This window comes from Mytilus edulis, chromosome 3 (genome assembly GCF_963676685.1).
Source record: "Mytilus edulis chromosome 3, xbMytEdul2.2, whole genome shotgun sequence".
NCBI lineage: Eukaryota > Metazoa > Mollusca > Bivalvia > Mytilida > Mytilidae > Mytilus > Mytilus edulis.
The window spans coordinates 10366006-10393770 of record NC_092346.1 but is presented as its reverse complement, the minus strand read 5'-3'; the positions used below and the strand labels follow the sequence as shown (position 1 = coordinate 10393770).

The 27765-nt window shown below is 32.0% G+C and overlaps 2 protein-coding genes across 3 annotated transcripts; one reads left to right on the top strand and one right to left on the bottom strand.

The window, feature by feature from the left end:
* The first annotated feature begins 17 nt into the window (after positions 1–17).
* Positions 18–27765, top strand: LOC139515790 (uncharacterized). Of its 2 annotated transcripts, XM_071305484.1 has the most exons (15): positions 18–139; positions 4339–4452; positions 4987–6200; positions 6729–6859; positions 7482–7608; positions 9331–9430; positions 9768–9916; positions 10586–10823; positions 12114–12215; positions 13495–13570; positions 14089–14190; positions 14750–14878; positions 15479–15565; positions 24042–24217; positions 26293–27765. In XM_071305484.1, exons 1-15 carry the CDS (start codon positions 29–31, stop codon positions 26425–26427), a joined length of 2991 nt encoding a protein of 996 aa, XP_071161585.1. In that variant the 5' UTR covers positions 18–28; the 3' UTR covers positions 26428–27765. The 2 variants fall into 2 exon arrangements, with proteins under 2 accessions (XP_071161585.1, XP_071161586.1); XM_071305485.1 differs by lacking the exons at positions 24042–24217; positions 26293–27765 and adding an exon at positions 21246–21377 and having other exon boundaries at positions 15479–15569.
* On the bottom strand, positions 21436–23186 carry LOC139515792 (complement C1q-like protein 3). The gene is made up of 3 exons (XM_071305487.1): positions 23087–23186; positions 22684–22737; positions 21436–21865 (listed from the first exon to the last, which is right to left on the bottom strand). Exons 1-3 carry the CDS (start codon positions 23160–23162, stop codon positions 21447–21449), a joined length of 549 nt encoding a protein of 182 aa, XP_071161588.1. The 5' UTR covers positions 23163–23186; the 3' UTR covers positions 21436–21446.

Genomic DNA, 27765 nt, shown 5'->3' with positions numbered 1-27765 from the left:
CTTGAAAAACTGACCACTTCATGAGAAAATGGCCTTTGATTACACTAAAACAGACATAAAAAGAATCCTTCTACTCTTTGGGATAATCTTTATCACAATGGACATCACATCCTGCAAACTTTCAAAGAAAAAAGAAAATGTAAATGAAAACACTTGCCAGTCATGCCAAATGGCAGTTTACTGTTTGTCTGTTACCTCAGTATAGAAAGTCCTTGCTTTAAATTACTATTGTATCATGCAAACAAATACAATTATTTTATTGGCACAAACGCAACAGCACAATAGGATGATAGGGAGGGTGTAGGAGGGGTCCTGATCCCCAAATCCTGGGCTTAAAACACGAAATTCAGAAGTCACAAATTTAAATAAATTTAAATCCTGAAATTCGAAAAAATAATTCTCCGATCCCGAAAGGGTAAATCCTGAAATCCTGAACTTAAAAACATTCGATCCCGGAGTCCAGATAAAGGGTCAATCCCAAAATCCCGATCTTTAAAACACGTGATCCCAGAGTCCTGATAAAGGTCCTATCCCCCCTCACAATACCATGAGGATAGGAATCCCCTTATTGTCAGGTGTAAAACAGTAATTTTTGGCTACTGTGATTTTAAAATTTGATCTTGTTTCTTTAGAGGTCTCATATAATTATTCATTGCCGTTATTTAAAAAAAATTTAATGTGAATTGTCAAAATAAGTCAGAAAGAAAATGTACATTTCATTGTCATGCACTAAAAATTATATCATTTGGCATTATTCCTCATAATTTAAAGGTACCACCAATAAGATTGTAAAAGATGTTCCTTGATGTGCATAGGTTAATTCCCCTTAATTTGGACAGATTAAGTATTTAGTATTTAGGCCACACCAATTTGATTCCTTGTTCGATGGACCCGCCCGCACCTATTTTTTCAAAACAGATTTTTTTTATTTTTTTTATATTCCCGCTTCCCGCATCCGGAAATGTAATCATGTCCATTTCCCGCACCGTTTTTTTTTGTAAATATTATAAAAAGATCAACATTTATTTTTAAAATCACAGTCTAACATGTATATAACGATTTTAAACATAAAAGCACCCCACCACACTGTGTAAATATCTGAGAATATTTGTTTTAGCATGAAACCTATTTATCCGAAGTGGGAGTGCTCCGATATAAATTTATAACAGCGGAAATACCTGTAAAGAACAAAAAATTGGTTTCTTTCCCCCTTACTTATATTCCCTATCAAAAAATGTTCGTTGTTAGAATAAAGTACAAAGAACTTCTGAAGGATTTGCCTTCAACTGCAATTATATTGTATGCTGGCGAAACAAAACTATCCATAGCCGCTGCATGTTTATGCACCTGTCCTGATTGATTCAGGGGCCTGTCATTCAGCAGTTATCGTTTGTTGATGTTGTTCATTTGTATTTTCCCGTTCAGATATATAAATTAGATTGTTGGTTTTCCTGTTCGAATTGTGTACGCTAATAATTTTGGGGTCCTTTTTAGCTTGCTGTTTGGTCTGTATCAAAGCCCTGTGTAAAAGGCCGTACTTTGACCTGTGTTTGTTATTATCAGGTTGAGAACAACCCTCCCTCAGACAAGCTAGGGTCTGATGCAGAAAAGAAAATGAAATACCAAGGATTTGTATAGTTCTTCTATACAAAACCTTTGAAAACTTAGAATTTTGTATTTAAAAAGAGAAGAGTTACATCATATTTTAAACAACTTTTTCTAAAAGCACTTATTTTGAATAATATTAAACTAGCTGATAAAGTAAATGTGTTAACATGGTTAAAGTCCAGGAATATTACAAAAATTCTTGGACATGTTTTGACCATTTAATACCAGATAGATATATAGTTCTTTGAGAAAATATGAGCCCTTTTGTACAAACAAATATATTATAACTTATGTTTATCCCTCATAAAACATGTAAAAGGGATATTTATAACATTAAGGGGTTGCCCCAAAACTGATTATGACTTGGATGGAGAATTGTCTCATTGTCAGTCACACATACATAGACTAGATTTAATTATTTCTTGGTGAACAGGGAAAAAATACTTCAGAAATTAAAGAAATGTCAAAGTACAAGTGATACATCAAGTTTTAATATTGTCAAAACCTACTATTTTAGGTTTACAAAATTATAATCGCTCGCCTATACTTTTCAAGCTTTGCCTCAAAAATTTGCAAATTAAATATTTTTTTATTAAAATTTTCAAATCGCTCGCTCGCCCCAAATTTTGGAGTCCAAAAATCCGTAGAACAAGAAAGTAAATTGGTGTGGCCTTAAATGTTTATTTAAAGTTAAATTTGGTTTAAACATAGTAAGATAAAAGCAAGGATTGTTTATTTAACTGTTTTAGTATTCAACTTTGATATTTTTATAATGTTTGAAGAATATTCATTTATTCAACTTTTCTTCAGTACCTTCTGTGTTAAAGTTAGCCTGTTTAATGACAAGTTAAGGATTTTATTTGGTATTCAGTCGGAGTCGGCCTTGCACAGGCCTCCAAATACTCGCCGGAATGTATCATTCCACTCGAGGCTCTCCGGAACTAAATTGTACCACTGGAGCATAGAGATAGTCACCCCCTCTTGGTGCAGATTTTACTATTTTAAAACACAATGTGAAGCTAATTTACTTTATTTAAGACTAACTCTGGGAACACTTTACTTTTCATTTTACATTTGAAATTACTCTATTTTTGAACTCCAGTTTAGAAAGTTTTATACTCTGGTTATTTCTGACTTTGTTTAATACATGCAATTATTGTACATTTGTGAATAAATATAGTTTCATTTGATTCATTGTCTGTTGTTCAGCCATAATCTGATATCAGGTATCCCAATGATCGAATAGGGGCGAAGTACTGGCCACTACACGTCCCTGGAGGTGTCGTCACCGACCCCCTCTGTTACAACGATCTTCAACTATGCTATGCACTATTGAGACTTTGCCGATATTCAAAAGATATCAATTATTTCTATACAATTCAATTGCACTCAGTAATTCACCAGAAATTGTGACTTTTTAGTAGAAAACCAGAATAGCTCTTTAAGCCTCTTGCTGCCAGTTGTTTTTCAAGGTTGCATTTCGTGTGCCAGAAAATATGACAGTTCGCTCATTATTATAAAAGCAAAAATTGGATCAAGAATTATCCTGTCAATACATTGAATCCTACTACAGTTCACTTATTATTTAACTTGATCCTGTATGGAGGTTCAGATTTACAAATATCATTTTCATGTATGAAAATCTGGTTTACTGTCACTCTGACAGCCTCTTGTTAGATCTAGTTTCATTAAAGTTTTATTATACAAGACCTGCAGGTATGTAAAAAGTATGATCCCCTCGGTGACCAGTTGCGTGGGACATAGAATAATCGATTACATTTTTATCCAATCTTGTCTCACATGTTCAATTCTTGAGAAATTTATATGAAATTTAAATCAAAGGTTTATATATATATCAGCAGTATGTCTTTGACAAATTTGAAAATCAGTTCTAAATAACTATTTTTATAGGAGTCCTGTGTCTTTGAAATTTAATTTATTTGGAAAATTGCAATGTTAGCACTCTCAAGCTTACATATTTCTATAATGCTTCAAAAAACATCCCCCTCTCAGACCGGTAGCCAGGAATTTCCAAAAGGGGGGGGGGGGTGTATTTGGACTCACGAACTCGACTTGAACAGTCACAATTTGAACAGAACATTGACTTTAACCGTGCTTTGTTTTCAAGGGGGGTTCGAACCCCCCTGGCTACTGGTTATGGCTCTGAAAAAAAGGCAATGTAACAGATTTGTAAATTTTCTTAGCTTTCATTGTTGACTTTTGTCATGAGTTTTCTGGATGGTAAAAATTTTACAAAATTTAATTCAGGACTGAGGAGTACTTTGCTTTTGTGTCTGAGATTTTTAAATTGCACTTTCAAATAAATACTGAAACTTCAAACATTAAATATTTTTAAAGGGAGATAATTCGTTATAGTCTAAATGTACCCAGATTGAGCTATATAAGCTTAACTACATATGTATCAATCAGTTAACAAATCACAGTAACATATGATATGAGATCTCAAAGGTTATTGGTGCATGCTTGTGTTATTTATCATCATATTTTTTGTTCATCAGATATACAAATTAGTGGTATTTAACCAAACCTACATTTTTTGTACCCTTAGATGGTTTTATACTTTTGTTTTATTTGCAGATATGAATTTGCCTTTTGTATCTGTGAATGGTGCAAGTGTTCCCCTGTTGGAAAAAAAGATTTAAATCCATCCTAATAATATATATTTTTGTCAGCAATAACTTTTCAAAGTATAATTTTTATATTCTGTAGAATGTTCAAAGTTTCTTGGAAGATGAATTGAAGGAAGCAGAAACTAAAGGCAGTAAATGTGCTCTGAAGAAGATAAATGTGAAAAGTGTTAACCAAATTAGATGGACTAGAACTGTAAGTGCATCTTACCACCTTTTTTTTTTTTTAAAGAGAAATAAGTATAAAACATCATACAAATATCATCATTAGGACTAAGTAATTTTCACGATTGATTCTGAGAGACATGATTTGTAAACATAGTTCTACAGAATATATATAGAAGACACTCTTTTGATGGTTAAAAAGAAAATATTTTGGAATATTTATGGCAAAGCATGCTATTTTGCTATGGTAATCTCATAACAGGTTTTTATAACTGTTCTTAAAGTTCTTTAACAAATGGTGTGGTGATATCTGTTTCATGAGACAACAAATTCTACTAAACTGGTTCATGTCTGTTGATCCTTTCATGTTTTCACCAGTCTGTCCATTTCATAAAGGTTTTTTTTTTTAAAGGAAATACTAATCAGAGCTTCCTAAAATTTGAAATGTAGCTTCATTTGATCATTCTATACTGTGTGTTGCATTTTCAGATTCATTAGTCATCAAATTTTTATTTACCAAATTAAAGCAGAGTAGGATAAATAACCAATTGTTGTTTTATTTTAGACTAAGGAGGTGATTCCTTGTGCTATCAAGCTCTTAGCAGAAAACAAGAATGATGGATTTCTATGGTCAGTGCTTGGCACTTTGTATGATAATGCAGATCAGTCAACGGATGCAAACTTTTGTTTCAAACAAGCAGCAAGACTTACAGGAAAGATAACTCCGTTTATCAAACAATGGAACTATCTGGGTCCTTTTGTCATTGGAAAGACAGAGTTTGACGGTGACCCTCTAGAGGCATATGGGGGAATCTACAATGTATCAAAGTATAGGGAACACAAAAATCAAAAGTTTTACTCAGAATTTTCTCCTGGAGGGGAAATTACATGGCAGGTTTATAACCAGAGACAACCAAAGGATGTGATGAAAATTGCCCCAACTGTGAACTGGAATGAGTTGATCAATACATTAAGCTCAATGGGAATCACTGAATGGCAAGGATGGGTTGTAGGAGAATTTTCTCTGAATGACGACAGACAAAATGTTGCTTTACAATGTCTTGGCCACCATACCATATATGTTGATGGGATACCAGTCACAGGAGATGTTTATCATAGAAACCAGTTTTTCTTTGGCCTTCAACTCAATAGAGGTTTACATACAATTTATGTCAGACTAAGAGGAAAAGTTGGTGCTAATTTGATGTGCAGTCTACAGGTTAAACAAGTACCTTTTGAAGTTTTGAATCCTCATTATCTACCAGACATTGTTGATGGGCATGTATTTGGTAAACATATAGCCATACCAGTTGCCAACTACCATTTTTCAAAGTGGATAAAAATATCAAAGATAAAACTAGTTGACCAATCACATGGCAATGATATAACCTTTGAACTCTTAAACCAAGTTAATATTGCACCAGGTCAAATTTTGCCTGTAAATATTGTTTTCGAATCGTCAGAGATATTGCCATGTGAAAATATACAATTAAAGCTAAAATTAATGACTTCAGAAGGAAATAAAGATTTTCTAGTGAATTTGAGGTGTAGAAAATTAAAAGAATCTTTTCTGTTTACGTTCCTGGATCACGATGGTTCTATACAACATGCTGCAGCTATATATCCACTGACTGACTGTATGGGAGAATCTTGTCCTGTTCTGTTGACTCTACATGGAACAACTGTACCACCACAGAACCAGGCAGATAGCTATAAATATATGGTTGATAAAGAGTTTGTGTATGGGGTTAATGGTGCATGGTTGTTGGCTCCTACAAGGTACAATGTATACTCTTTATAAATAATAAGGGGGAGATAATCCCAAAAAAAACACATTGCTTTTTAGATATTTATCATGTATGTCCATCAGCTTTATGTGATGCTAAAAATGTGCAGTATATTGAGGAGATTATATTGTAAAATCCTTAAGATTGATCAGCCATTTGATTTACACTGTTAATAAGAACTTTTAAATTGGTTTTTCACAAGATCATGTTTTACATCACTATTTGTAAATTTAATACTCTTTTTTTTGTGTGTGTATACTGTTATACCAATGCAAATTTAAATGATTATCGATTGCTTTTTAGTTCTATTTTCATTTTTGTTGTCCTTTTCTAAATATATTGTATGTCCTTGCAAGTATTGAATTACCAGGGTAGGTATAGAAAAAAATATGGACAATAATTTAAAAATTAAGACTAACAATTTTCACAGTTTGCAGGTACATGTATATATGTAAATGATACCAATACATGTACCATTATTAAAGAAAAGATAGCAATTGATATTTTATATTTGCTTTAGGCATGGAGCCCACAATTGGGAAGGTCCAGGAGTACTGACTGCTATGACTGCTTTAGACACACTCGCTAAACTAACAGATGAGTATTCTTGGTTGACCATCAAAGCTGATCAAGAAAGAGTTATTTTTGCAGGTAATTAATAGTTGTATTAAGGAGGGTGTGTAGGGAAAACTATGTTTTGTTTGTTTTAGGTTATTTTTTCTTCAATTGTACTTTAATCTTGTATAACTAGCATTTTTGAGGATATTTAAATTTGTTGGATTGGCAAAATCTGCATTGAAAACTTGTAATTCATTAATCATTTTTTGGTGGATCCAAAAATTTTCATAAGAGGGGGCCCACTGACTGCGTAAGATGGGACCCGCTCCAGTCATGCTTTAGTGATTCCCTTTATAAAAAAAACAAATTTTTTCCACAAAAGGGAGGGGGGCCTGAAAAACCCTCTAAATCTGCCTCTGCAACTTACCATTTCATCCAAAAAAATTGGAACATGTATCAAGCAAGTAATAATGAATCCACAGAAATCAGGGAAAATATTTCCATGTCATTCTACCCAATGACTTTAACACTATTGTCAGTACACTGATTACTTTATAAATAGGACAAGAATTATAAAACCTATCATTTAAAGACTAAACTAAGCTGAATTATGGTAGAATAATGTAATGGTTCCAAAGAATGTTATTTTTAATGAATATTTGATTTAGTATGTGGGCACATTTAAGTTTAGAAATTATAAATTTATATTTCTTAGGTCATTCGATGGGAGGCCATGGTGCTTTAAACTTAGCTACACATTACCCAGACAGAGCATTAGCCCTCATCTCTCTTGCTGGTTGGATAAAGAAAGAAGAGTATGGGGATAGTAACCTGTTCTTTAGGTAATTATGTGCTTACGTTTAGGTTTAATTTCTGCTGATAGGACGTGACTTCATTTGGTAATTTTGTTTGTATCTGCAGCTGGGTTTATATTAACTCTAACATTATAAATATAGTAGTTGCAAGTTGAATTGTCAATTGTTTAAGATGAGTACCATTTTACTTTAGTGTGTCCTGTGTATAGATTTATACAACTGCGGTTTTTACTAAACTATTACTGTTCGTGGCCAAATGTGACAAAGCTTAGGTATTTGTATCAAGAAAAATCTAGATCTTTAGTTGGAAAATTGTGTAATTATTTGTTTTATCTGCCTGACAGATTAGATCACATCTAACATTCTAATTAGTTAATTATTTGTCTATTCTAATATCTTATAATATTGTTCTCTGTTATTTATCTATGTGTGTAGCAATGTGAATATGTTTGTGTTGCTATAGCATGTAACTACTGCTATGCAAATAAAGAATTCATTCATTCAGTTGATGATTGGCATTAAATTTATATCATTTTTCAATAGACCACTTTCGAGTTCATCTATCACTGGAAAAAACTTGTCAATTGTATGTGCCTTTATGGCATCATTTACCAGATAGAGGGGGTCGCCTGTATCCCTGCACTATTTACATTCATCAAGCGTCTTAGTGATCTTCAATGGCAGGATAAACTAGAAATAATGGTTGCTCTGTAGGTACTTAATGACAATTCCCTAATGACAGCAATGCTGATTGTCAATTTTGAGATTTCAATTTGCCGCATAAATTGTACAATAGAGAATTATAGTTTTCCAACCACTCGCTCAACATTGGAATGGAAGTGATGACGCCCCTAAACGCACAAATGACATTCACTAAAAACAGAGTTTTTGACGGAAATGCATCGAACTAGAAAGTTGTCTATTAATTTCTCTGTCAGATGATGATTCATTAATATGTATGATTGACAATGATGTATCTAACGACCAACCTTTTTTTTTCACAAACATATTTTTAGAAGAAATTTTAGTACTTGAATAGTTTAGACTATAAAAATACCCTGTTTCTCATTGATATCAATTCCTTCATAGGTCAGTTACAAACCATGCAGTGCTTAAATTTTCCAATTTATGGTTCTGACTTTATGTGACTGTTAAGGTAGTATAATGAGATTTGGTAACATCAGTTTTAATCTTAAGAATAATGTTTTTCAGTATGATATGAATTTATAAATTTATGTGCAAATTCCCAAATTAGGGTTTTGACCTGGATTTCTTGGTCTTGATCATTGATTTTCAAGAGAGCATATTGTTCTTTGGGCACATTTTCTTGGTTATGTCATCACATGAATGCACTACATGTATATGTGTTAATGATATAACTTTGATGGAATCTTAATATGACTATTAAAAAATCCTGTATTTTTATGCCCCACCTACGATAGTAGAGGGGCATTATGTTTTCTGGTCTGTGCGTCCGTTCGTCCGTCTGTCCGTCCGTTCGTACGTCTGTCCGTCCGTTCGTTCGTCCGTCTGTCCCGCTTCAGGTTAAAATTTTTGGTCGAGGTAGTTTTTAATGAAGTTGAAGTCCAATCGACTTCAAACTTGGTACACATGTTCCCTATGATATGATCTTTCTAATTTTAATGCCAAATTAGAGATTTTACCCATATTTCACGGTCCACTGAACATAGAAAATGATAGTGCGAGTGGGGCATTCGTGTACTGAGGACACATTCTTGTTGTTTTCAGACATGACATAGCTGCAAGCCATGTAGACCCAGGAGTTAAGTTTATCATGGAATCTTCTGTCACAGAAAATGATGTTGATAGACATGTTTCCAACTTGAAGGTGAGAATTCATCAGAATATAGGTGTAGTATGATCTTGACCTCGTCAAATAGGTCAATGTTTTCCTAACGAAATATCATTTTACAAACATACATGCATTTGTTTTATTACTGATAATTTGTTTCAGTTTTGTGATGAATTTTCTTGAGTTAACTGTAGAATGGCAAAATACCAAACTCCAGACATGTTATTTCCAAAAGCAGTTATTGAACTTGAGAATCGTGAAAATAAATGGCACCAAAGTTGGGTAGAATTTCTTAAGCACAAAATAAAGAATTTGAAAATAAGTTCATTTAGGAACATGGTGAATTATTACTGATATTATACATCTATTGTAGCATGTTCCTGTATTGATCAGAACTGGTGCTGCTGACAAGACTGTACCTCCATTCTACCTTAGACGAATGTATAGACTGCTGAGGGAGATAGGAGCCATGGTTAATTATACAGAACCTGAGGGAAAGGAACATTGGTGGTGGGATACAAAGTAGGATATATTAGGTTTTGGTGTTATCAATTTAACCAATCAGTTTCAACAAATCAAAATTTGTTTTGACAATTTGAGTTTATTTTGATGGAATAACATGAAACTTATGAAAATGGAAGACAGGGTGTAGAGAAATGGGAGAGCCCTTTTGGTTTTCAGGTCAATAGGTCAAATTTTAGGTCACAGATGCTCAAAATAGACTAAAACAAAGAAATATAAGTTTCAGTTAGGTGTTTATGATGAAAGCTTAAGGTACTTTTGTTGAATCTATACAGTGTGGAAGGTAGTTTGAAAGGGACAAAACCTGTTAAATTTTATGTCAAAAGGTCAAAATAAAAAAAAGGAGGTGTGGTATGATAGCCAATGAGATATTTATCAACCAGTTGACACCAGGGTGGATGTAAGCATGTAAGGAACTATAGTTTACTTCAACAATGAACAAAACACATTATAGTAACAATTAAAGGTTTCAGCCCAGCATGGCAAATGTGAAACATTTCAAAAATTGAAAACCAACTGCCATTTATAGTCATTTTCGAAAATTGAAATAAGTCCGTGCATGTTTTGATTGGTCATTTTCAAAAATACTATTCCCTCTTGTAAATTCTTAACTACCCCCACTAATAAATGTACGGTATAGTCAGATTAATACTGATTTTGACTTTTTAGAGATACCAATGACGGGGGAGTGGTAAATGACAAGTACATCAGATATTTCACGGCTAAAGCTCTGGAGCAGAAGTTCAGGTTCTGTCGTGACGATAACTGTAAACAAGTCAGTGATAATAAATACAGTAAACAGGATTATAGTTTTACCTACACATGTGTGAATCCAGCATTTGGAGAAGGTCTGCAAGGATTTCAAATCATTCAGCAAGTTACACCTTTCAGACTCAGTCAGATTAAGGTACTGGTAGATTGCAACAGTGCAGTGAATTTAATTATAACAATATTTGCTTGACTAAGGAAATAAAAACTGTTGTATTTATTTTTCATTAATTTTTTATATAACAAAACACTATCAGGATGAAAAATTAAAGAAAGTATGAATCAACAAAACATGTCATGAACGATAACAATGTGAAAATGCATTAGATTTACATTTTACTCTTGATAAAAAACATATTGGCTCATGAAAACTTATTTATTAACCCTTTCAACGCTATACACGGCATATGCCGCGATGGCATACGCCGTCTGCCACTGCTATTCGCGGCATATGCCGCGATGACAACGGATTTTTCATTAGGACTCTTAAACCATTCGGTTTTCATTCGGGTCCTCTCTAATTTTTCCTTGTATGAATCCAGGATATGCAAGGTCTCATTTGCGCTTGAAATCCTGGCAATTTTTATTGTAAAATCATGCAGTAGAAGGAAAATTGAAGGAAAATAAAAACAAATATTTTGACAAATGCAAATGGCGGAAATCGGAAACGAAGCTGTAAATATGGAAATATTTCAGCATTTCTATGGCGAAACTGACAACGAGGATTAGTTAAAAGGTTTCTTGTTATCTCAATGTGTTTATTACATTCAATTCGTGTGGGAAATATGATTTGATCGATCATTACGAGACGTAGAAAAAGGGGGGAAAACGGAGGTTGACTGAAATTTTGAGAACGGAGCCACTGATTTGTGCCACGATTACATAATACATTGTGTATGGTGCAATACGCTACGGAATCATGCAATTGGTGTCTTCTTTATTATATGGCAGATAAAACAACAAAATAGATGAAGACTAAAAGTAGTTTTTATTCCAAATTCAACACAAATGTAATAAATTACACCTTTTACCTGTTAATTACCTGAAAATGCAGGTAACCTGATAAAAATTTTACTGAAATAACTGCCTTACATTACAGTTCATACTCTCCTGAACATTTTTCATGCAATAACTTTCTCTGTATCTCTTATAATAAAAAAGATACAGCAGTCTGAAAAAGAATATACTGTTCTAATGAATGAACACAAAAAAAATGCAGCAGCAGCAGCCATTTTTCTATTTTTTTGTGTAGCGTTGAAAGGGTTAATTGGCGAAGTTATCGAAACATTATTTTCTACTAATTTTTTTATACATTTAATAAATTTCAGATTCTTCATATTTTATTCTTTCGCCATCAATAGATATACTATGTACTTGACATTTTCGGCAATAATATTTTAACAACTACAAGTTCAAATTTATTTTCCAGGGTGCTTTGAAAGATGATACAATGGTAGTTGATACAACCAATGTTCTGAGATTTTCGTATAGAAAGAATAACTCAAAGTTGTCCCAGTTTAAATCATTACAGGTATAAACAAAGCAACATTCCTTCCTCTTATATTTTGTCAATGTTAGCCCCTAATCTGCAGTTAGAATCTATTCTTCTAATATATTAATATAGAAAAAGAAAAATTGATTTTTGAGTTTTCTATTCTGAACATGAATTTGATCATTACCTACATAAGGCTTTCTCTACATATTTTTAGTACAATTTTTTCTATTTTAGACATCAACAAACTACTGATGACAAAAAAAATTGGATGGATTTAAATTTTTTGTTTTTTTTCTACATTTAATTTCATGATGATTAATTTTTGTAGATTCCAGCATTTTAAAGTAATATTAGTTACATATGATACAATTTAGTTGGGGTTTTATTAAAACCGTTTTGATTTGGTGGATAACATATATCCACATAATAAATCAAATTAAAACCCCAATGAAAATTTCTGCTTTTACAGTAATATGATATGAAAAGTTATGTTTTAAAGAAGATGTTACTGTCAAAAATAACAATATGATTCCAGGATTCAAATTACTAGTAAGAGTACACCCGTACATATGCAGTTTTATTTTTATTAAAAGCAATTGATTAGATCAAATGCTGTTTTCTCCTAATAATATATATTGGCTGTCACATTTTCATTTAAAATGATAAGGGGGACAATAAAAAGGTCCAAAAAAACACAATAAGAAGACAATGTAGTGGCTACAAATAATGAAAAAAACAGCAATAGCAAAATAATACACATAAAACTTATGACTGAGCAACACAAACCATACAAAAAGCCAGGGTTGAAGTCATGCGCTCATAAAGTGAAACCAATTCCTGCTTCACACACCTGTCATATTTCTTTTTGATAAAAAATTAGGTCAATGATGTATTTGATATATAAACGTTTTTATGCCCCACCTACTATAGTAGAGGGGCATTATGTTTTCTGGTCTGTGCGTCCGTTTGTGCATCCATTCGTTCCACTTCAGGTTAAAGTTTTTGGTCAAGGTAGTTTTTGATGAAGTTGAAGTCCAATCAACTTGAAACTTAGTACTCATGTTCCCAATGATATGATCTTTCTAATTTTAATGCCAAATTAAAGTATTGACCCCAATTTAACGGTCCACTGAACATGTAAAATGATAGTGCGAGTGGGGCATCCATGTACTATGGACACATTTTTGTTCACAATATTTTCAACTTGCAATATGCTATTGTAGCATTTATTAAACCATTTGTAATTAAATTTAGCTAGGTACAGAATTAAAAAAAAACAATATTTGTACTGTAGTGGAGTTTTGATCTTTTGCAGGTAGATGGATCTTCAGTGAAGAATTTAGAAGACAAACTGAAAATTTCTTCAACAGTTAATTTTTGTAAAAATACAGGTATGACATAGAATATAAATTCTAGTGCAATAGATAACTTACATGTACGTTGCATTTTTGTAAAAAAAACTTTGATTTAAGTGAACATTATTTGTGTGTTTACTTTAGAGGCATTGTCACTTCCTATCCATGTTGAGAGAGCAGATGAAAAATATAATGCTAAATTGCCCAAATAATTTGGCAAATTGAATTCTTATAATTGATAATCAGCACTGCTATCATTAGGGAATTATGATTTAGTACAAACATTACTTCTAGTTTATTCTGCATAATGACGATCACAAAGACACTTGATGAACTTTCATAGTACAGGGTACAGATAACCCTCACTATCACATAAATGAAGTCATAAAGGCACGCATAATTAATGAATTTTCCGGTGAAGGACATTACTCAAAAATGGTCTATTTGCTTAGATGGCATGTATTTATGGACATAAAATTCTGACATAAAGTATATATTGATTGAAATGATCAAGTATTGGCTTTTGATATATGTCTGTCTATAATTTATTATAGATGCCTGGGAAGTCTGCACAGAAGATTTAGGAGATTCAAGAGGACCTTCATCGTATGGTCCTGCTCGGAGAGTAGCTGAAAAAAAGTTCTATATTGTTATTGGTATGCTTTTAGAAAATTAAGTAGTTTGACAGTCAATTTATAATATTTAAACCAGATCCAAGATTACAGAGGCTTATTATTTTATAAACCATAACATGAATACCAGAAAAGGTTACTTATTGGTGCTGAAAGGGTGATCTAATATCTTGACTATTGAGAAAAAAAATATATAAAAAATAAAGTGTAAAAAAAAGAATGCTTCTTCCTTTAAGGGAATCAATACAGAGTTTAGGGGTTTACACAAATGATTGAGCAACTTATGACACAAAAATACATTATATCTAGATATCATCAACCATTTTGTAGGTACAAGATATGTCATAGTATTGTACTTGCCTTGAATTAGGTGATCAAGACTTCAGTCCCAGGCATGGCCAAACCAAAGAATTTATAGTTAGTGCATCATTATAGAATATGGACAAAGAAAGTGTTTGTTTAACCTTGAAAATATATGCATGTATCTTGTCTTCTTTTTTAGCTTTCCATCAAAGTAAACAGAAATACAAAGATTGTTGATGAACTTAGATACAAAATGATACAATATATTTTAATATTGAAGGTACACAAGATCCTGATGCAGCAGTATACATTCAGAAGTTTGCTGTTTACATAGCCAACCTGTTCTTTCTGACATCTGATACACCAGCTGTAGTTATAAAGGATGATGAGCTTGAAAATGATCAGATAGGTAAAAGTTTTAACACATTAGGGGGGGGGGTTGCTGTTTACATAGCCAACCTGTTCTTATAGACATCTGATACACCAACTGTAGTTATAAAGGATGACGAGCTTGAGAATGAGGAACGAGTAATTTGAGAATTATCAGATAGGTAAATGTTTCATATTGAGTATGTGAGGTGCTGTTCAAATAGCTAACTTGTTCTTTCTGACATCTGATACACCAACTGTAGTTATAAGGAACGAGTACCTTGAGAATGATCAGATAAATAAATGTTTACACATATGGAGACGGTGAGGTGCTGTTCATATAGCCAACTTGTTCTTTTAGACATCTGATATACCATTTTAAGTTGTAAAGGATGACGAGCTTGATAATGGTCAGCAAGGTAACTGTTTTCACAAATAGTGTGGGGGGGGGGGGGGGGGGTTTGCTGTTTACATAGAGGACCTTTTCTTTCTGACATCTGATATGTTATTGACATTTAAATGAAACAGCCATCACTTATATCAAACATTTGAATTGAACAAAATTTAGATATCAATTGTATAATGTTTATGTTAAAATGAAAACACTTGGATATTAATTGTATTTTTTCCCTTTTTATAGAAAATTCTAATTTGATAATCATTGGATCACCAAAACAGAATTCAAGGACAGAGATGTACCTGAAGAAAATACCTGTAGAGGTCAAAGGTTAGTAGAAAAATACTTAACTATTATAAACCAGGTGTAAAACAAGTGCATTTTTTTTGGACTATAGAATATAAAAATAATGCTTAATGAATAAGGTATGTTAAAAGCACTTTATAGCTCAACTGGAACAAAGGGCCAAGTGAGCTTAATTCATCACCTGTTGTTGGTCATTTTCGTTGTCCTTTAGTTTTTTATGCCCCACCTACGATAGTAGAGGGGCATTATGTTTTCTGGTCTGTGCGTCCGTCTGTTCGTTCGTCCGTCTGTCCCGCTTCAGGTTAAAGTTTTGGTCAAGGTAGTTTTTGATGAAGCTGAAGTCCAATCAACTTGAAACTTACTACACTTGTTGCTTATGATATATTCTTTCTGATTTTAAGACCAAATTTGACTTTTGACCCCAATTTCAAGGTCCACTGAACATAGAAAATGAAAGTGAAAGTTTCAGGTTAAAGTTTTTGGTCAAGGTAGTTTTTGATGAAGCTGAAGTCCAATCAACTTGAAACTTACTACACTTGTTGCTTATGATATGATCTTTCTGATTTTAAGACCAAATTTGACTTTTGACCCCAATTTCAAGGTCCACTGAACATAGCAAATGAAAGTGGAAGTTTCAGGTTAAAGTTTTTGGTCAAGGTAGTTTTTGATGAAGCTGAAGTCCAATCAAATTGAAACTTAGTACACATGTTGCTTATGACATGATCTTTCTAATTTTAATGCCAAATTAGATTATTTTCCCAATTTCACAGTCCATTGAACATGGAAAATGATAGTGCGAGTGGGGCATCCGTGTACTTTGGACACATTCTTGATTAAGAATTATATTTCTCTCCTCTCAATTTCCTAGACCGAAGTTAAAGAAACATGGCCACAATCATCATCATGATCATTATAGAGTCTAGTTTTTGCCTATTATCCAAAACTATAAAACTATTAGATAAATAGAAACTGAAATCAGCAAAACTTTCTACTGTAAACTCAGAAATTATTGCGTTCATTTTAATATCATTGCGATTTTGTTATTTTGGACTAAAATGCAACTTTAATTTTTGCTATAGTGTGAAAAATCCTGTTTATTTCATATAAATAATTTCTAAATGTGAGTTTTAATTATTTCGATTATAACCCTGTCCCATTTTTGGCAATAATATAAACATAAAACAGAAAGAATCTTAAGGATGTTCGCTTGTCATGTTTTGAGATTTTTGTCAGATTTTCGGAATCCTCTGGTTTTATCAATTTGAATGCCTTAAAAACATTTTGCCCATTGACCTTCATTTTTCTTTTTATAAATCTTTTACATGTATAATTATAAGCCTGTAAAAGTCTTATAAAATCTTTGAACTTTAATAGTTTTGGAGAACTATAATTAGTCAATGCTACAACAAATAAAAATCAAGAGAGAACATTTTCCGGTCAAAATTTCAATGGCTAATATCTCTTAAACAAGCACATTGACCTATATATTTTGTTTTGCTTTTTGTGTTCCTTTATTAACCCCCTATCAATATATACTAGTGTTATGAAAAGCTTTTTATTTTGAAACTGAGTAGTGAACCTCCTTAGTTGGAGTTATTATAGGATTAAAGGGAAACTTCGCAAAAAAATCAAAAATTGATATTATGTCCATTCTGTATAAAAATGCTCAAATTTATAGATATTAAAGTTTTATTCCGCTAAATAAGAGATCACCATCGATTTTAAATTTTGAGTATCAGTTCTCTACTCTCCGCCATCTTGTCACCTTCTCCGATGAAAAATCACGATATGTCAATAAACCACAAAGGAACAAAACTACAGTAAACGATGTAGTCGTAATTGCGTGTCGATATCTTGTCAATCGTACGGTTGTTTTATCTGACTGACTAACTTGATACGGAAAATGGTCTTATATATTTTTAAATAACCATATAGTCTGTTATTTTTAAACTGATATTATTGTAATTAGTTAAAAAGTCAAAGTTCAAATCATAAAATGATAAATAAGTGTTCCGTGGAAATTGTTTTCGAAAATCTAATTCGTTCATAATTCTTTCAAGTAATAAACTTTATTTAAATAAATTCGGATCTTCCCTCATCTGATCACCAGCATGGCTAAAGGTATTACTCCCAAAGGTATTGGAAGGGGTGTAAGGTGACGACGTCCAGGTATTCAATCGATTTCCTGTCCGGCGGGCTTGCAAGTTCATGCATCGTTTCACTTCTGTAGGTATTGATCAGTGTACACGACCGTTACTTATAACTTTCCATTTTGAACTATCAGGTGCATGTATAATATACATTTTTGTCTTGCGTGTCCGAAAGGGATATAATATACTAGTCATTACTGAACTCATACGCTTGTTTATAAATAACATTTCTGGTGTAAAGAATATTATTTATAAAAAAAAATAATACAAAAAAAAATAATTGAAGAAATACAAATCTATTTACATATTTTTCCAAGGGTTAATTTGGGAAAATGTAATATATACTCGTTGTCAATAGTTTAGGACAGATTGGAACATACCAGAATTATTGATCTAAAAAAATGTGCGCACTTGTCGACGATTCGTGTATACATACGCCTGGTAGAAAGTTACGGAACTATAGTCAGTAGCGCTATTTAAAATATGTATACATGTATACATTGAACATAAGAAGGAAACATACATTTTGTGTAAATTGTGGTAAAAGTTTTGTAAATAGACTAGTCCACGTATGCCAACAGTATGTAATCAACGAATTCGATAGACTATTGTATACCAAAAGAAGAAGAAGAAAAAAAAGAAACAATTTGATTTAAATACAGGTCAATTTATAACTTGCTTTGGTTCATCGAAGTTAAGAACATAGTAAACTCACAGATTTATATATCAATTAAATTGTTCTCGAATAAAGGACGAAATTCGTCATCATCACAATTGTTCCAACATTCATGTATTAAATATATGCAACTGGACGTACACTAATAATCCCCAAGGAATGTGAATATTTTCTAGGAAAACTATTGAGTATCAATTTCGGGATTTATTTTCTTTCTTGATATTCAATGACAGCAATTTAAAGAATAAACTGCTTGTCGGATATTTGTCCGCTTTAGGGGTATTCTTGCAAGTTGAACAGACTTATAATAACATTCAAAAATAGGGAAAGATAACATTAAATTCGTTGTCTTTTAATTTTAAACATCGTTGATCAAATAGTTATTTAAGTATATATATACGTTGGGAGACGACGATTATTATAGTGGTCTCAGATTTTAATAAGGACGTTCCCGATTATGAATAAATTTGGTTGACGTTTATCACACTTGAAAAGAATATCTATTCGTAATTTTTCGATTCCATTACAAAAATATTTTTTTCTTTATTCGTACATATTATATTCCGCTTCGGTAGAGTTATCTTCAGATAGTTTCATATATTAATTAATACATGGCTTTCAAAAGTCTAAATGTAAGTGTTCTCGTACATTTTTTCGCCTAATAAAGACAAATAAAAATGATTTAGTAAAGCTATTTCTAATTTCTAAGTCCCCCTTTTTTATGAGACATAAATCAAGGACAAGACTTGTATATCATTTCATTCTGACATATGAATTAAGTTTCCCGTCTTTAACCGAAAATTGTGTATTTCTTAGTAAATTAACTTATTTGAATTCAAATAAATAATAGCACCAAATATAATTAAATAATTCCACGGCGACCAATTTTTATTTGTCACCAACTTGAATATGTATTTTTAATGTGTGTATTAAATGCTACCACTGATCCGAATAGACAGTCACACCTGGCAAGGTGTGCCCTAGAGGCGTGGTTAAATACCGAAGTGCAAATAACAATTTACCTTTCAACAAGCCATCTACGAGTATTGCCACAGAACCGTGAATACACACATCGTATAAACCTAGCCATAGCAGAGATAAAAAAAGGTCAATAATAGTACACCAACATATTGTCTTTACAGATTATTGTACTTTAATTTGTTCACCTTATCAGTCCGAAAATGCATTTATTAAAAATAAATTTATAACTTTTTGTGTTGTCTACAAAAATAATTCGAATATATACGTTTAACATAGATAATTTATCTCACGAATGAGTACAATTGAACGTCTGTGCGTTTTATCTTCTTATTATCGGATGGTTATTAGATAAAGCATAAGTCATCGGCGCGCTTACGATTACGTTAAAATATGATTAAAAACCAAGACTTTTAATGATTGTATTTTAAATCCCGGCATGCAAAAATCAGGAGAAAACGTCACGACCTACAGGAAGTAGTTGATATTTTTTCATTAATTATTGAATTTCTCCTTTATTACTGCACATATAGCGATAAAACTTTGTGAATATATATATTATGTCATAATGAACATATTTAAACCATAAGTAAAAAATCGTGAATTTTCCCTTTAAACACATTTTTTCTAGAGGTTATTGATGTGTAAACCGGGGCGATTAACTCACAAACTGAATAAAATTCTGAAGGACTTTTATGTTGAGTTTGTGAGTAAGAGCCCCGGTTTACACATCAATAACCTTTAGAAAAAATGTGTTTAATCCTTATAATTCTTCATCCAAACATTTGTAATATTTAATAAACATTTGTTTTGTTGATGGCTACTATATATATTTACCATCAAAAGCACAATGGCAAGTCGTAACTAAGGAGTACGCCGCCATCTTGACTTTCTAAAAACCATAAATGTCCGATAAATATAACGGAATCTTAAATGAAATAGCACCTACGTCAAAAACTTCCTTTTAATTAAATGTTATCCGAATTTGAAGCGTACACGTAACGAAATAAACTTTCCCTTGAAAATTTCCATTCGTATGACGTCGTGTTTTGCCATGACGTAAATTCGCCAAATCCTTCATGAAATTTCGCGGAATTTTATTAAATTGTATTTTTATACATTTTCGAAGCTTTAGTGCTTTAATTTTTTTTTTGGTTATATATGCACTAGCATATTCACAACTGTTATGCAATTGTTTTTAAATCTCAATTTGCTGAAAATCCCGGGATCACTGCAAGCTTGTGTATCGCGCATGAATAGATTACAAAAGTAGTTTCGGAAACATGGATTATCGAAGTGTAAACTTAGAGAAAAATTCTAATTGACCAATCCAATTCAAGTATTTATAGATATGCAAATCATATAAGAATTATTGCTCTATAATGATGATTTTTATGCCCCGCCTACGATAGTGGAGGTGCATTATGTTTTCTAGTCTGTGTGACCGTTCGTTCATCCCGCTTCAGGTTAAAGTTTTTGGTCCAGGTAGTTTTTGATGAAGTTGAAGTCCAATCAAACTTGAAACTTAGTACACATGTTCCCCATGATATGATCTTTCTAATTTTAATGCCAAATTAAAGTTTTGATCCCAATTTCACGGTCCACTGAACAAAGAAAAAGATAGTGTGAAGCTCAGGTTCAAGTTTTGGTTCAAGTTTTTGGTCAAGGTAGTTTTTGATGAAGTTGAAGTCCAATCAACTTGAAACTTAGTACACATGTTCCCCATGATATGATCTTTCTAATTTTAATGACAAATTAAAGTATTGACCCCAATTTCACCAATTATGATCAGCAAAATAAGATCTACAAGTGAGTCAAATTTTGTTGAAATCCATAGTAGACTCTTTCTAGGGGTGATTGCCCTAAAATTGCCTTTTTGTGTTTTGGGCAAAAACTAAAGATGGAGAGGAATTGTAAATGGAAAAGATTTAAGCAATACCAGATTATTTTAACAAAAAAAGTTTTGTCATCAATTATTTTCTAGTCAACAATGTTGTAGAGTGTCAATTATTGAAGATGTACATAGACCTAGGTGAGCAATACAGATTTTAGAGCCTCTAGTTTAAAAGAAAAAGAAAACAAAATAGCCATATTATTTCTTTTATTGTGCTATGAGATAGCCAGAAAATGAACTATACAGGTGACTACTATCACTTTTAATAGTATAACTGCCACTGGACTTTACATCAACTTGGTCTCCTTTCTTCAGGTTCAATATAATATTAGCCGTTCCAGTCTCATTACTAGAACCTTTCATCCATGTAGTTTGTTGTCTGATATTATTATGAGAAAGGTAGACAACCAGAATCTTTCCAGTCTCACTCATTACTGTATAAGAAAACTGATAAACTCCAGCAACAGGTGCAGTAAAAATACCAGTAGTTGGGTTATAGCCATTTCGTATATTGGTGACAACTTTATCAAACTTGATAACACCTTTGTCTCCAGGGGTCTGTGATTGAGTCAGCATTGATTGAAAGGCTGGGATTGTGGTTCTACTCAGACACTGACAGCCTTTATCTAAAATCAAAGTAAGAGAAAATGTAAAATGCTATTGAAAAAAAATGTACATAGAAGATTGCAAAATAAAATGTGTAATGAAAGGGATTTTATTGTAGACATTCACATTATAATATTACCAGCCTCAAAATGAAAGATATTTAATAAATCATCAAGTTACTTTTTTTCAATGCAGTCAACTCAGGTTTTTTTTGCCTTGGGTTGCTGTCTCATTGACAAATACATAGCATCTCCTTTAATCCATATAATCATCAAGTTCAGCAGCTACAAATTATTTATGTTTGTTGTGGATAAAAGGTTTTATTACATGTAACTGTTTATTAGGTAATCAAAGAAATTTTATGTATAGAATAAGTAGAAGATATGTTTTTTCACTCTTTTGGTCGTTTGGAAAATGTTGTTTGTGCTGTATTTAGACCCTTCTACAATGAAATTTGTTACATGCACACGTATAAAAAATGCGGTTTTTATCAAACACAATCATAGGTTGAACATTGTTTTCAATTTAGACTTGTTTAGAATAAGTATATATATACATTGTCTTATGAAATATAAAATTGTTAATGTCCAATTTGTTCAAGGATTAGAAATATGTAGAATGTGAGGCTTTTAAATTACTATCTTGTTTCAAACCAAGTACAAAATTATATATTTTGAGAAAATGTATGGTTGTTCTCTTCATACTGCATCTCTAAAAACTGTAACAAATAAAACATTTTGGTATTTGTCTATATAAGACCAAAGTTTATGCATTTGCAGCATTTTGACTGAGCAAACAGCACATTAGTAGCATAAAAGTAATTAAATATGAAACTAACCTGGACTTTGTTGTTTCATTGACATTTCAAGGAGATCACTGAGGAGTGAACACTCTGAAAATAAATATTGCATCATGAAACGATTGGATTTTAGTATATTTAATATGTTCTTTTTGCAACTCCATAATTCAACATGTATGCTTAATATTTTCCCTTACTTTTGTAGTGAACCAACTTAAAGATTTTGTTTTCTCTTAATTTGAAAAAAAAATTGAAGCAATAACTTTTACCCACTGTATTGCATGTAACAAAATAAGAAGAAAACATGTTTGTTATCTTATAAGCCAAAAAAGTTTATTCGAAACAATAGCTTTTAGCCAGATATTAGTTCATTTTAATTTCATTTCAATAATTCTATATTTTTATTATTTTATAAAGTTGAAAATAATATAATTTTATTTACCTAATTTTGTGTCACATGACCCCATTACTATCTCTGCCAATAACAATAGTGTCAATACTGTGGTATAGAAACTCATCTTGATATCTATGCTGACTAAGGCAAGAATGATTGTAACTGTGGTGTGACCCTTTAATATAGTGTTAGTAATGGTAGAATCGCCTGACTTGATGCAAACAAGCTGTCAATTAATATGAAATATATATGGTTAATGAGTGTTTATCATGCTATATAACATGACGGCTTAGATTACATTACTTCCTGCTGAAATTGTTATGTATGATTAAAGAACTTACTTTGGATGTATATACAAATTTTGTCCTTGTCAAAAGGTCCTGGAATACCTTGGTTTACAAATGAATAAAATAGACCAATATCTTTTACAAACTAGTTGATTGAACTCTTGACTTTAAACTGATATGTGAACCAAAAGGTCCATGTGAGCTTTTGCCATCACTTTATGTCTGTTTGCCATGCATTACCTATTGTAAATTCTACTTTGAACTGATGATCTTCATCATCTAAACTTAGCTTGTATGTTCATTTGAGCATGTACTTTCAGCGTAACATTGTGTTCCATCATCGAACTGTTATAGATAGATATTGAAAAAAATTATAAGAGATAGCGTTTGATTGATTGATTGTTGTTTGCTTAACGTCCAGTGGCAAATATTTCATGTTCTTAGAGTTTGAAAGTCACAGACAAGAAACTTGGGAAGAACTCTATCTCACTGTCCTTATTTGAACCATATTATGTAAACGCCTGCATAAAAGTAGAAAAATAAATGTTCGTGATCGCTTTTTATATGTATATTTGATTTATTTTTTTTAAATCTCAGATAAGCTGATCTTGAAGTATGTATTGAAACAAAAACTCTGTTAGATATATAGTTAAAGATGCATAATGTATCACTTGATGATGTTTTTTTATAACAAATTTCACTTTTGTTTTTTACAGATTCTACATTTTCATTATCAAATTGTAAATTCAGTCATCCTCGATCAGGCCTTCTTACATTAGCACCGAACGGTAAAGACAATCTAGCATTGGTATTGATGTCAAACTCTTATGAAGGACTATATGATGTCATATCACTGGCCACGCCCACTATACCACCTATGACAAGATCACCTGTAAGTATCATTATACTGTATTGATATTGATGTCAAACTCTTATGAAGGACTATATGATGTCATATCACTGGCCACGCCCACTATACCACCTATGACAAGGTCACCTGTAAGTATCATTATACTGTATTGATATTGATGTCAAACTCTTATGAAGGACTATATGATGTCATATCACTGGCCACGCCAACTATACCACCTATGACAAGGTCACCTGTAAGTATCATTATATTGTATTGATATTGATGTCAAACTCTTATGAAGGACTATATGATGTCATATCACTGGCCACGCCCACTATACCACCTATGACAAGGTCACCTGTAAGTATCATTATATTGTATTGATATTGATGTCAAACTCTTATGAAGGACTATATGATGTCATATCAATGGCCACTCCCACTATACCACCTATGACAAGGTCACCTGTAAGTATCATTATATTGTATTGATATTGATGTCAAACTCTAATGAAGGACTATATGATGTCATATCACTGGCCACGCCAACTATACCACCTATGACAAGGTCACCTGTAAGTATTTCCTATAAATAAAAATACTTTGTCTTACCAATTTCGAGGTCATGTGTGAGTATCATGGTTAGGAGCAATTAGAGAATTTTACAGCCTTGGGAGATAAACAATGCATAATGATATAGTCATTATTTTACTTGGTGTAGTATTAGTTACATAAAATACTGGCTTTGTTTCCAGTTGTAGAATATTTTGCAAAAAGAAACAACACCAAACTTTATCTATGCCTTAATCAACCTTATAAAAAGAAGGTTTCTTGCTGAATTTACTGTTGCAAATGCAAAAGGAAAAGTAGGGGTGAGAGGGTAAAAGCACGAAAAAAAGATTTACTTTTTAGCACACCTGCCTCAGAAGAGCCAAGTGAGCTTTTGTCGTCACTTGGTGTCTGTGGTCATTGTTATCCATTAACTTTTACAAAAATCTTCTCCTCTGAAACTACTCAGCCATATTAAACCAAACTTGGCCTAAATCATCCTTGGGGTATCTTGCTTTAAAAAATGTATCTTATTACCCTGCCCATCAACCAAGATTGCCGCCATGGCTAAATATAGAACATGTGGAGTAAAACACAGTTTAGCTTATATTTTTGAAACAAAAAATTTAAAACAAGTGACATTCAAAAGGAAGATCAGAATAAATTTATAAAATTGACAAAAGGAAACACTAATATCAATAATCCTGGGAAAAAGATCTTGAATGGTTAAATTATATAGTCGATCACAATGTCATGAATTGTATATGAACAATTTGCAGTGACAGACCTATAAAAGAAATGTATTTTTGTAATGGGATTTTCAAATTTTAAGTTAGATTCTGTACTTACTCATGAACAATCAGAATGCACAAAAAATCTACAGGAATGTCATTTTTTGCAGGACCAGTAGATTTGGAGCCGGACAAGTAGATTTTTAGGCCACTGATCCGGCTGGCCAGTACACAAAAAATCTAAAATTCGACCCCTGGGTCACTGCCCCTGAATTGGTTATTCAAGGAAATTTACAGTTTTGGGTTATTTTCTTGAATATTTTAATAGATAGAGATAAATTGTAAACAGCTAAAATGTTCAGCAAAGTAAGCTCTACAAATAAGTCACATGATCAAAATGGTCAGTTGACCCCTTTAGGAATTATTGCCTTTTAAAGTCAATTTTCCACAATTTCTGTAAATTTTTGTAATCTTTTACAAAAATCTTTTCCTCTGAAACAACTGGACCAAGTTCATTATAGATACTAAGAGATAACTGTAAACAGCAAGAATGTTCCGTAAAGTAAGATCTACAAACAAATCACTGTCGCAAAAACAGAGAATTTTGTCATGTCTTTAATGTTATATAGTGCCCTTTGTTTAATATGCACTGCAGCACATAGACCAAGGTGCACGTGAGTGACACAGGCTCTTTAGAGCCTCCAGTTGATGTATGCATCAAGATCAAATTTAAAAAGTTTTTTTGTTTTTTTTCATTTTAACAACCAGTTTGCTATTATGTGAATACAAATTCTGTCAGATAAAATGTATTGTAATGATTTTTTCTTCATTTTAGTTTTCTAACCTGCTGCCAGATTATGTAGTGACTGGTCCAGAGTATGGTCTGAAAGGTCCTGGTGGATTTTTGTGCACTGGATTTTGGGGGAACAGTTGGGAGTACAGAACAGACATTTCATCTTGTGTTTGTTAATACTTACTTATTTTCGGATGGTGGTGGTCATTTACTGTTCCATTAATAGATAATTAGTTGTGATTTTTATCCTCATTAAGAAATGTATCATATATGATAAATTTAATCTTTCTCCAATTTGTTTGATCAAACCAGTTTAAGTTTTTGTTCTAAAGATATCATAGAATTTGCCAAGCCTATATATGGGATCAGGGGGTATCATTGTGTGGGCCATTTTCTTTTTTAATAATTCAGAAAGATTTATATTATTGTAATGAAATCCATTGTTCAAACATTTCAGCCGCTAGCCATCTTTTTTCCCCTTTTCTTTTTCATCCAAAGTCATCTTTCACAAATCAAGAATAAATTTTATATTTGGATCCTTGTTGATATAATCCTAATATATTGCCTTTTCTTCATTTTTCAATTGTCCTGTTTATTGACCTTTTTAATTACATTGAATATTTTGACTTTCAGAGTATTTTGTGTTTTGTAGGTTTGGTACATACTTTTATTTCTAAGCACAGCAAGCTTTTTTTTATTACATTTGTACATTTTTATGACATTATCAAGCTTCAATTTATAGGAGAAAAAAAATTTCACCAGAAAATAGAGAATGGAAACGAGAAATACACGTACAAGTTATGATTATCACTTGTAAATTGTTATGTAGTCAAATATTTTCTAGTCCAGTTTTTTATTTTTGTTGGTATATATGCATCATGGTTTTCAGTGCCATCATCATGTATATAAGCTGTGTCTATTTTTCAATTTTTTTCCTCCTAGATTGAAAAAAGTAAAAGTTTCGATAGTTGATTTAAACATATTGTTAATGGATGTAGGGGAAGGGGTTACAACAGAGCATACAAATAGCAAATTTTACAGGATATCTACAGGATTGTCTAACAAAACCCTATCCCCTTCAGCAGTTACTACTACACTTTACTATATTTGGACATTTTTAGAGTGTCGAGTTTCGATTTATAGCCTCCCTAATACTTTAAAAATATATATTGAATGATCTGAATTGGGCTATAGCATTTAGTTTTTACTGTTGTCTCAAAGTTGATGTCATTTTACTGAATATAGTTCAGATTGCTTTTTTTATTCAATAATTTATTTAGAGGGACAATTTTGTATTGATAACTGACCAAGATTATTAGATGATGAAATCAAATGATTATTGTGATTGTGTTAATTTTCTTAATTATGTTAATTTGTGATATTATTTAACGATGAAAAAAAATACATTCTAAAACAATTGATGTGAATATGTTGATTTTCTCAATTATTTTTTAATTATATATTTTTATATTGTTATACATTGTTATTGCTTTAATAAAATATCTATATGCTGTC